The 11,655-nt window shown below is 47.7% G+C and overlaps 1 protein-coding gene and 2 long non-coding RNA genes across 11 annotated transcripts in view; 2 read left to right on the top strand and 1 right to left on the bottom strand.

Annotated features, from left to right (window-relative positions):
• The first annotated feature begins 6 nt into the window (after nucleotides 1-6).
• On the top strand, nucleotides 7-11,014 carry LOC119866929. The gene is made up of 5 exons (XR_005381816.1): nucleotides 7-65; nucleotides 5,645-5,911; nucleotides 6,026-6,262; nucleotides 8,684-10,743; nucleotides 10,850-11,014. It is a non-coding gene; the product is annotated as an uncharacterized LOC119866929 (long non-coding RNA).
• On the top strand, nucleotides 364-1,145 carry LOC119877749. 2 transcript variants are annotated; one of them, XR_005381818.1, is made up of 2 exons: nucleotides 364-697; nucleotides 803-1,145. It is a non-coding gene; the product is annotated as an uncharacterized LOC119877749 (long non-coding RNA). The 2 variants fall into 2 exon arrangements; XR_005381817.1 differs by having other exon boundaries at nucleotides 385-697; nucleotides 913-1,145.
• Nucleotides 5,593-11,655, bottom strand: part of PAQR5 (progestin and adipoQ receptor family member 5) — a 70,120-nt gene continuing 64,057 nt past the window's right edge. For all 8 annotated transcript variants that reach the window (XM_038580831.1, XM_038580830.1, XM_038580832.1 and 5 more), the window contains one exon: nucleotides 5,593-8,878. In XM_038580831.1, the coding sequence (XP_038436759.1) occupies nucleotides 8,637-8,878 (242 nt within the window). In that variant the 3' untranslated portion in view covers nucleotides 5,593-8,636. The remainder of the gene's footprint in view (nucleotides 8,879-11,655) is intronic.

Below are 11,655 nucleotides of genomic sequence, written 5' to 3'. Positions count from 1 at the left end.
GGCGGGGGCGGCGGACCGCGGGAAGCGGGACCCGGCGGCCCAGGCGCGGCGCTCCGGGAGCCCAGGTGAGCTCGCGCGCGGCGCATTTCAAACGGGCCAATCAGCGCCCGCCCGCGGGGAAAGGGGCGTGGCCTCGGAGGAAAGGGGCGTGGCCTCGGAGGACGTGCCGGCTCTGCCGGAAGCGGGGCTGGTCTCCTAGGCGACCGCCGGGCGCGGGCGGGAGGTGCTGCTGCGGGGCGGACCTCGGAGGCGCTGAGACCCCGCCCCCCCTCCCACGTTCCCCGCCGGGCGGCTGCGGGGTTTTTCCCTGCGGCACAGGAAGCCGGCTGGAAGGGCAGGGCCTCGGGGGACCCCCCAGCCCGCAGCGTTCCCGCCCGGGAGCCGAGCCCTGCACCGCGGGCCCCCTACCTGGCCTCCACCCCGCCCCGCACGCGGGCTCGCCCTGTGCCTCCACCCTCCCCGGATCTCCCTCGCCGCTGCCCCCGGCCCTTCCGCAGACACGCGCTGTTCCATCCAATGCCTGATCCCCGGCGCTGTGATAAAGGAAACCCCACGCCCAAGATGGAGCCCCAGCCCCCCCTCCCCCAGAAGCGTGGTCAGAACGGGTCAGCCAGGGCACCCATGAGGGCACCTGTCACGGGGACCCCTCCTCTCCCCGCCCGCACCAAAGGAAGAGGAAGAGGAGATGATGCCCAGAGTAGGACCCCCCCCCCACCACCGCCTTCCACCCCAGGTCCTTTCTCTTGTGTCACTGACCCCTCCCTGGCCCCACCCTCCCTCCTATGAAGACCCTTCCACTTAGGGTCCTGGGAGCACCTCTCTGCTTGCTGGATGGGATGCCCCCCGATTCGCGAGTCAAGCCAAGTTGATCTTTTCAATGACCCCGCTGAATTTTTGTGTGGCCACATACAGAGATGAACGGATGGAGTTTGGGCCTTGCCCTTGAAGAGCAATGGCCAGAGCAGCTCTTTCCTAAAATGGACAGATTCTACCCCACTTTGGCCCATCGCTCTCAAATCTGTGTCTACATCTGTGTTCTCACGGGGCTCTAGGCCCATCTCCTCGCTGGACACCGGTGAAATGGACATAATTTAATATCCCTGGCCCATATTGTTACACACAAGGATGGTCTTTCCTGATGCTTTTATGGTTTTTTTGCGTGTGTTTGTTTGTTCGTTTGTTTTTTTTTTTTTATGTATAGGCCTTTGAACCATCAGAAGTTTGTTGTTAAATGGCAGGTTGGGATTTGTGTTATTTAGGAACTGGGTGTAGCTGCTGGCTACTTACCTCTTTTACCCTGCAGGTAGCCTTGGTCTCTCCTTTGGAACTCTTCTCACCAAGACCATCACCCCCCACCCTACCTTACTTGACCTCTCAACAGCACAAAAAATACTGATTCCTCTTTTCCTATGCCTTCAGCTTTTTTTCCTCCTAAGCTCCCTAAGCCCCTCTTTCTCAGAACTCATTTGTGAGGTTTTTTTTTTTTTTTTTTTTTTTTTTTTGCGGGGGGGGGGGTTGTGTGTGTGTGTGTTGTTTTGTATTTTGTCCCTTAAATGTTGTAGCTTAGGGTTTTGACCTGGTCACTAGCTGAGGCCTCTCCTCAGGCACCCCCAGTCACTCTCCTCGCTTCACATACCATTCAAATTTGTCCTTGTCCACTTCAGACCTATATGTCCAATTGCCTTCTGGATTCTCCGTGTGGGTGTCCCACAGGCACCTCATACCTACCGCACCCTAATTGCTTCCCCTGAACCTGCTACCCCACAGTGGATGGTATCACCATCTACCCAAGCCACCCAAGCCTAGGGTCCCAGGTACCATCTTGGACTTTTGCCTCTCTTTCTTTTCCAACCATCCACTCACCACATCTTGAAAGTTCTACCTATTAAATAGCCTTCAAACCTCTCAATCCATTTCTCTCCATCCCCTTGGCTACTCAGCATCTTGCAGTATGGATGACTGCAATAGGAATCCAACAGGCTTCCCTGCTGCTACCCTCCGAACCTACTCATAAACCACAGATCTGGTCATGTCACTCCCCTGCTTCTAACACTGCAGTAGCTCCCCATGGCTAGACGCCCTCCACAGGGCTCTGAGGCTCTTCCTCTCCAAGCCCATCACTTGTCATGGCCCCCAGCACCCCTCCAACCACATTACCTCTCCGTGCCCCAGGCTCATGGAGCAGTCCCTCTGCTGGCAAGCTCTCCTCCCTGCCTTCCTCTGACAATGCCTCCTTACTCTCAGTTCTCAGCAGATCTGTCAATGACCTGGCACTGGATGCTGGGCCCCTACTCTATACCACCCTCCCCACCCCACCCCCCATCCACCCCGGTCCCCTGCACCTTCCCAGCACCTGTTGCTTTGTTCAGATTGGTCACCACTGTTCCTTTCTGTGCCCGCTACCAGCTCATCTCCACAGCCTCACTAGGTGGTGCTGTTGCACCCTGGCACCCAGCAACGGAGGCTCTTGTTTGGAAGGAATCGATGCATCCAATCCAGCTGAGGATCCAGTTACATGGAGCCCCCAGCTCTTCTGGCCAGTTTTTTCTTCCTCGCTTCTAATCATACTAAAGCTCTCTGGCTTATTCTCTTTATTTTATTTTTATTTTTATTTATTTGAGAGCGAGAGAGCACGTGCAAGCAGGGGGAGCGGCAGGCAGAGGGAGAGGGAGAAGCAGGCTCCCCTGCCAAGCAAGGACCCTGATGTGGGGCTCCATCTCAAGACCCCAGGATCATGACCTGAAGCAAAGACTGACTGAGGCAGCTAGGCGCCCCTCTGGCATATTCTCTTAAAAAATAAAATTAAAAAATAGTAATAATAAAAAATAAAATAAAAAAGGGAAAAGAAAAGAAACAGGCATTTCATACCTAACACATTATCTCTTCCCCCAAAGGGTTCCCCAAAGCCAGTAAAAGATTTGCACTTTCAGGGATCCCTGGGTGGCTCAGCAGTTTGGTGCCTGCCTTTGGCCCAGGGCCTGATCCTGGAGTCCCGGGATCGATCGAGTCCCACATCAGGCTCCCTGCATGGAGCCTGCTTCTCCCTCTGCCTGTGTGTCTCTGCCCCAATCTCTCTCTCTCTGTGTGTGTGTGTGTGTCTCTCATGAATAAATAAAATCTTAAAAAAAAAAAAAAAAAAGATTTGCACTTTCCCCTAGAATTAGATATCCAGACCACGGATAATGGTAGGAGACAGGAAGGTAGTATAACTGAGAGGCTTCTATTAAAGTCAGGCTATGGAGGTATAATTTATGTCCAGTAAAATCCACCCTTTTCGGTTGTACCGTGTTAGTATTCGACAAACACAGCGGCCTGTAACCACTGCCACTATAGGATGTATAATCCTCCCACCACTCCAAAGCTTTCTCTGTGCTGCCCCTTTGGGGTCTATCACTTTCCTCTACCCCCAGCCTGTGGCAACCACTTTTCTGACTTCCTTAGAGTTTTAACTTTTCCAGAAGGTCTCTTCTTTCACTGAGCAAGATACTTTTGATATTTAAGTGTGTGTTGCACATATCAGTAACATGGTCCCTTCTTACTGCTGAGTGGTAATCCTTTGTATAATGCATGACAGTTTATCCACACTAGCTGATGGACATTTAAGTTGTTTCCACCTTTTGGCAATTATGGTATACTTTTTAAAAAAGATTTTATTTATTTATTCATGGGAGACACAGAGAGAGGCAGAGACATAGGCAGAGGGAGATGCAGGACTGGATCCCAGGACCCTGGGATCACTACCTGAGCCAAAGGCAGAGCTCAACCACTGAACCACCCAGGTACCCCAATTATAATTCTTTGCATAAAGGTCTTTAAGTGGATAGGGATTTTCATTTCTCTTGGGTGGGATTGCTGGTCTTTATTATAAGTATGAATTTGACTTTATAAGAAACTGCCAAACTGGACTGGGAGGGTCCTATGCAAATCACAGGGGAGAGGCTGACACATCAGGGGATGCAAACCATAATTAACTCAGAACACTCAGCTATGCAAGTCCAGCTGTGGGACTCATAACCACGAGTGACCAGAAAGCTGCCAAAGCCCAGAGCATTTGAGGGAAGGTGGTAAAATGAAGACAGGATGCCTGTGGCACTTCAAACACACTCAACACTCACCACTCTGGGAGCTCTGTCCCTGGCCCTGCTGTTCACTTGCTGGCAGTGGTAGCACTGTCTCACATCTACAGGCCATGTGACCCTCCCCAGGCCATTTGAAAATGAATGACTGTATGTTAATGTTTTACATACTCAAAAAACAATAAAATAGCAAGCTTGGGAAGGGGGGGGAGAGGCTGTAAAATTGATACAAAAAGAAACAAATGCTCTGAACCATATTTCAAATGAATAACCCACATAAAAGGGCCATAACTAACCCAAGTAATTTAGACTATTGAGACCATATGCCCTCAAGGCTCAAGACAAAAAGAACTTGAAACATTTATTGAATTCTAATTAGTAAGCCTTTTTGCAGACATGGGTTGGTAATTCTGAAATGACATTCTGTACATTCTAAGATTGAGCGAATAATACATTGTGGATAATGGGAGCCACCTTTCTCACTGCTGGAGAAGAGTTATGTAAACATCAAAAGGGGGAAGGATGAAAAGTGCTCCAGCCAGACACCCCAGTACCTGGGAATACTTCATACTATTTAGCAACATTTTCCCAAATATGAAAAAAAAAAATGGTTGGACTAGACTCATGTTTCTTAAACTCCATTAAAAATCACTTGGGACTTTTGATGAAAATTTAAAACTCCAGGACCTTCTCCTCCCAAGGTATGCCGCATCTGTCCATTTGGGTCTGACAATGTACATTTTGCATCATCAAACACATTTTTGAAAGGCTGGATTAAATTCCTTGTTCCATGCTCTGAAGGAGGCAAGAATTAAGCCAATTTTAGAAATCTGTTGCCCCGAGTGAAGATAAGGGCTGTGGCAATTCTCTCTTTGTCTGAAATACATATATTACATGTACCCATACAAGTACCACGAGGTCAGAGGAAAGACAGCCCCTGCACAATCTCCCAGAAAGCACTCTCGGGAGAAATTCCAGAATTCTCAAAAGTCAAGTGATCCATACATTTTCTAGAGTTATATACATTTCAGGAATTAGTGGCTTGATTTCCATCCTTCCAACAGGACAACTGCCTACTGGTCATGGGGCCTTTGCACATATGCCACCTCAACCTGAAACACCTGCCCAGCAACATGCTCGCCAAGCAGGCCCTTTTTTGCCTATCAAGGCTCTCCTCAAATGTCAGCTTCTCAGAGTGGCTGTCCAATCTCACCTGCCGTGTCCTTCCCATTTCCATTTCTCCACTAGGCCTGTTTCCTTTATAGGACTCACTACTATCTGAATTGATCTGTCTTTTCCTACTGACAATCAGCACATTGGCTCCACGCAGGAGGACAGGGTGGGTTTTCCTCACTTCTCTTATCCCCAGTTCCTAAAACGGTGTTCATTCTATACATATCGGGTACAAAATAAATATTCACAGAATGATTTAGCAACACACTCGTGTACAGGAATCTATTTCTTATGATAATGAACATGTCTGCAGTGTGATAGGGGGAAACATGACCAAATCAAGTGGGAAACAGGCCTTTATTATAATAAATTTTATTTTTTTTTCTCCCACACAGTTTAAGAAAACTAGACATTAGTTAGATTGGAAGAACATCTGAGTTTGGAAATGGGTCTTTGCTTTTTCGTCCATGATGGATTGTTGGCTAGAAAATCAGAGACTGGCATTATCAACTAGTATGTTATAAAGTGCTGTCATACTGGGTTAACAGGTGTTTCATATAGAGCCGTGGCCAAAACACATCTGGGACACAACAGAGCCAAATGAAGCGTCTCGCCAACACTTGTGACCACACCGGTCTCCTCCACCTCACCTTACCTCTCAGGTAAGCTGGGTTCCACATCAAGCACTCCAAGAAAGACTGCTGCAGACCAGCTATTTAGATCACTTTGTACTCAGGTGGTTTCTAAAGCCTCCCACCTCTCATTCTAATCCACAGGGACAAATTCGTTTCTCTCTAAAAACTGACCAGTGGAAACCGAAATTCTAAGATGAGCAGAGGACGAGGAAGTGGACCACACGGCCTCATCCAGACCCATTCAAGTGTCACCACAACTGTGGCGTCTGGGAAATCTTGGAGCAGTGCTTCTCAAGCAAGGAGAGGAAGAAGAGGGACATCCCATGGGGAGTTTGTGGCCTCCCCGCCCCCCACAATCCCTTCTGAGGCAGTGCCATGGTGAGCAGTTGCTACTAATGGGAGTATGACACATCTCCAGGTTGTATTGAGACACTCAAAAAACGCTGAGAGCTGCTACATGAAAAGACATCTTCCTGGTGAGGTCTTCAGCTCACCCACTGCCAGCCTTTTTGACTTTCTGGGATGGCTTAACCAAAACTATACCCATATTACACTTAATACCTAATGGTGATTAATATATTTGAACCCATTCTCAGTCAAACATCTAGAAGCTTCCAACCTGTACACTGGAAACTGTTATCAAATTTTAACTTGTAACACTGCCCAAAAAGTATACAATGGGACTAAATTTGCCAAACATATAAAAACAGTATGAAACTCCGGTCCTACTTTGTTACCATTTCTTTTCCATCATTAAGTATGATGAAAAAGCCACATAACCAAAAATTAAATAATCTAAAGGTCCTTCAAGTTAATCACCTATTATCTTTCAACTATTTCTGAGCCAAAGAACATTAATGCACTCTCTCTAAATAAGAGATATTTAAAAGCTTCGTGTCTTTGGCATTACTGGAAGAGGGTATTTAAACTTTGTACTTTTCAGCATAAAACTGCAGTTACAGCAAGATGAAATGGAAGCCCACAGACCCTGCTGGGGTAAAATTCCACTAACAATGTCAGATTGTTGCCAAAAACTAAATTTTGTCATGCAGCTGGCAATTAATGTACCAAAAATTTACCAGGCCATATAATTTTATCAGTCTACCTTCCCCAGAGGAAATAAACAGATAATAAAACTAATGAAATCATATTTCTTGACCACTCTCATCCAATATAAATTTTTACTTATCCTCAGAGGATTGGACGATGAGCTGTTCACAGGCCATTCAAGTTTCTGGGCCAGTTAACTATAGAGGCGGCATTCTAAGATATGGGGGTGTTCCTGAGTCAGCAAAGAAGATCCTGCTTTGTGATGGACAACCCCTTAAGTCATTAGCAAATGCAGATCAGGGGTTAATGGGCCTCTGTTAAAAACTGTTTTGCATCAGCATTTCTGGACTCTCCGAAGAAAACACCACGAAACACTAAACTTTAACTCCCAATGCAACAGATGAGAAAACGTTCAGTTTTGTGCAGAGTAGAAAGCAGGGGATACATCCTTAGGTTGATAAGGTGTGGAAAATTAGGTCAATCACAGCAAAGCCCATAAGCCCAGTGCCTCATGGAATTCATCACAAAGCATTTCTTCAAGTTTGGTCTGGGGCCCTTCTGCATTAGAATAACCTGGGGACTTGCTCAGATTTAGGGCAAATCTCTAAAGACCTACATTTTTAAACTACGAATGCAGAATCTCCAGATTTGGCCTGGAAATCTGCTTTTGTCACAAACCCACCAAGTTCTTCTGATTCACAGTAAAGCTTGAGAATCACTACAGTTGACCAAACCGTTAGGAAGGCTTTTAGCACACTCTGCACATGAACACTAAAATTTGCAGCATATTTGAAATGCTGAAGCAACATCAAATGTATAACAGCCCCAAATATGGTAATGTCATTGATTTAGAAGGTGACAGATAAACATGGCTGACTGGGATTAACTCCGCCAGTTCCCACACATAACATATTTGACCTGCACTACACAATACTGTGCAGCATCAAACTAGCAACAAGAAAACAGAACAAAACAGAACATGGACACCCAGCCATGTGGACTTTTAAGAAGATCCAAATCCATATGACAGGGGAATTGGCACTTTGAGGCAGAACGGATTTGTGGGAAAGAGGACTTTCACTTTCACTTCACTTTCATTCCCTTCACTAGGTGGAGAAAGGAAGAAGACTCCTCCCCAAATCAGGTCTCTTCATTCTGGGTGCCTCCCCAGTCTCTAGGGTTCCCGTAGACCCAACTTCCTCCTATTCATGTTCTCTCTGCTGATCTTTCTGGCTTATTCCCCTCCCACTGTGGACCTCTTGGGCAGAGGTTGTGCTGTGTGGAACTCATCAAATGAAGAAAGTTCCATTTTCAAAGGGTAATACTACAAGGGTAGTAAAGCTTCATTCAACTGTTTAATAGCAAAGCCACAAGGGTGGTAGGCTTAATCCAACTGTTTAAAGAGAACTGCAAAACCCATTTTAAATAAATTTAAAACTTAATGAAATGTGAAGGATTTGCCCAAAAAGGACTTAATTGAACCCATCTTCCCATTTTAAAATCATAATACAGAATCAATGCACATCCAGAGAAATTTCCCCAGTTAAATACCTTATTGACATGAACCTACTCAAAAATTCCAAGACACCCACCATTGTGAATATTTTAGACCTTGGCAAACTGGTACCATGCCACTGGCTTATAGTGGTTGGGATGTTGTAGCTTAATGTTGACATCTGGCATGAAAAGCTTATGGTCTGAATCATGTTTCTTTTTTATGTAATTCTGGCTCGGGAATCCGATACACAGCAGCTGAGAAATAAATTATGTTGCTGAGGCTGAAGATGAGGCACAGAAGTATGGCTCCAGCTATCTGAGGGAAAGACAGGGGCCGGGAGTTGACCAGGAGCCAATCCTTCCTCAGAGTCTTGTCCAGAAGTATGGCTTCCATCTGCATGTAAGTGGCCAGGATCACACACACATGGAATAGCTGGTGACTGTGACCTAGGCAAACACAGAAAAGGCCACCAAGGTCAGCAATACAGAAATGGACTGTTGATACTCTACTATGGCATGTAGGCTACACACATCATGCTGGATGCAAGAAGCCAAGCACAAGAGACCACTTGTCAGATTGATGTCAGATTCCATCTATATCAAGTATCCAGAAAAGACGAATTCTCAGACACAAGGTAGATTAGAGGTTGCTACACACAGGGGGTAGGAATCGGGATTAACAGTACTTGGGCACGAGAGGTCTTCTGAGTGATGATAATGTTCTAGAACTCATTTATGGTGATGGCTGTCCAACTTGCTCAGTTTACTAAAAATATCACTGACTTGAATACTCAGAATTAGGGAATTATTTGGTATGTAAAGTAGGCCTCAATAAATTAAAATGCATTGTGAGAAAACTTAAAAGCCCAGCCGAGATAGCCAAGTCCATGTTTCAGACAACTTCTCTGTCAGTCCCATTTTTCAGGTGAAGAGGTCTGACATCATGTCCTGCTACACAGTTCACCTCTTCAGAGCCGGGGACTCATCAATTCCCATCCTGACTTCAATGCCAAAGGAGTCGCCAGCCAGACCTTCTGATGGCCACTTAGGAGGCAGTCCTCTCCCTCCTGCTGGTTAATCCCAGACATGACCAGGAGCTCTTCCTCCCCATGACCAGGACTCTGGTTGGGCAGCCTTTGGTACACAGAGGGGAGGAGCCAGCAGAGGGGGTGGGAGTGGGCAGGCAGGGATGTGCAGAGTTGGTAGTGGTGAGAAAAGGAGTCCATTGCTCAGGGCCAAGGACTATTTGCGGAACAACCCTCAGAAACCAGAAGATGAGCATGTGTAAGGGCTGAATTGTTCTCCCTCTCCTTGGTTCCCAAGGTCGAAGTCCCAACATCCCCCACACCCCGTCCCCACTGTACTTCAGAATGTGACCATATTTGGAGATAGGATCTTTTAAAAAGACAATTAAGTTAAAAGGAGGTCACTAGACCCGCTATGACCGGTGCCCTTGTAAGAAGAGGAGGTTAGAGCCTGGGCAGGCACATCCACAGAGGAAAGACCCTAGGAGGAGAGACAGAGAAGACGGCCGTCTGCAAGCCAGGGAGAGAGGCCTCAGGAAAGCCCAACGCCACCTGCACCTGCCGGCTGCCAAAATAATAAGAAAATACATTTCTTATTTAAGCAACAACCCCCGGCCCCCTTCCAGTCTATGAGTCTTTGTTATGACAGTTCCAGCAAGGAATACAACACAAGAGTTAAAGAGGATTCTTGAAGTAAGAGAGAGATAGAGAGAGAGAGAGAGAGAGAGAAAGTCAGCGTCGTACCCCCAGGGACTTATCCCAGAGTAAGTGTTCAAAAGTGTCCCGGGAAAGGACCAGCCTGACCACCTGCACTCCTGAGCAGATACAGAGTTGGGAATGGGAGTGTGAGAGAGAGAGTCCTCTTGGGTGGGTGGCCAGTGAGCTCCCTACAGCAGGGAGCTGCCTGCACCCCAGGCCGCATCCCCAGGGAAGAAGGTGTGCCTGGACATGCCGCCCCTGCCTCACTCAGGCCAGACTCGGGGCCTGTGTAGGATTGCCACATCCACTTGTGATGCAGCCAAGTGGCTTCTTATCCAGCAGAGAGCCCTGGTCTCCGAGGGCACATATCCAAGCAGAGAGAGGTGACTAGCCGAGCTCCCCGAGGCTCAAACCTGTCTCCATTAGGGCAGGAGATAAAGACAGAAAGTGCCAGGAGCATGAGATGTATCTGCAATGTGGCTACAGCAAGAAGAGTGATTTCAGCACTGTGGCTCGATAGGAATGTGGAGGAGCTTCCTGTGGGTCAACGCTCACCAGTCAGCATGTGGGCTGGAGGCGCGGGGAGAGGTAGGCCCATGTCTGGCAGACTCCATTACTGTAGGGCGGAGAAGTTTCCTAACCCCTTGTTGATGATCTGTCATTAACAACGTCTGGCGAACATTCCCCCATACAGGTGTCTTTCTACTCTGGGACCCCCAGGCCCAAGAGGATGGGACTAAAGGTGAATGAATGAGACACTATTAAGAAACCAGCGGGGAGCACCCTGGGTGGCTCAGTCTCGTAAGCCTCTGCCTTCAGCTCAGATCATGATCCCCGGGTCCTGGGATCGAGCCTGGCATTGGCATCGGACACCCTGTCCCAGCAGGGAGCCCACTTCTCCCTCTGCTCCTACTCCCTCTTGTACTCTCTCTCACTCTCTCAAATAAATAAATAAAGCCTTTAAAAAAAGAAAGAGGGATGCCTGGGTGGCTCACCCGGTTGAGCGCCTGCCTTCCGCCTAGGGCAGGATCCTGGAATCTCAGGAACGAGTCCCACCTCAGGCTGCCTGTATGGAGCCTGCTTCTCCCTCTGCCTGTGTCTCTGCCTCTCTCTCTCTCTCTGTCTCTCATGAATAAATAAATAAAATCTTTTTTAAAAGATTAGGAAAGGAAGGGAGGGAGGGAGAGAGAAAGACCAGGGAGTTGGCAAAACAAGGCCCAAGCTACCTTTCCCGCAGCCCCAGCCTTTGTCTACAATCACCTCTAGCTCATCCGGGCGGGGCCAGGGAGGTGGGTGTGGTTCCTGTAGGTAGGCAGCTTCCAGTTCCTCCGCCCTGTCTCCCTCCCTGTTTTGGAAACTGCCCTATAAGCATGTTGGTCTTTGTAATCTCTTCTGGTAAGAGAGAGTAAGTGAAGGAGATGCAGCTCTTATTAGAGCCAAGAAAGCAAGTCTGGCCACCTCTTAGATGGGAGGAGATGGAAAATCACTGGGCCAAATGGG

The sequence above is a fragment of the Canis lupus genome, chromosome 30 (genome assembly GCF_011100685.1).
Source record: "Canis lupus familiaris isolate Mischka breed German Shepherd chromosome 30, alternate assembly UU_Cfam_GSD_1.0, whole genome shotgun sequence".
NCBI lineage: Eukaryota > Metazoa > Chordata > Mammalia > Carnivora > Canidae > Canis > Canis lupus.
The sequence above is the reverse complement of the archived record's forward strand: the minus strand, read 5'-3'. Positions and strand labels throughout refer to the sequence as shown.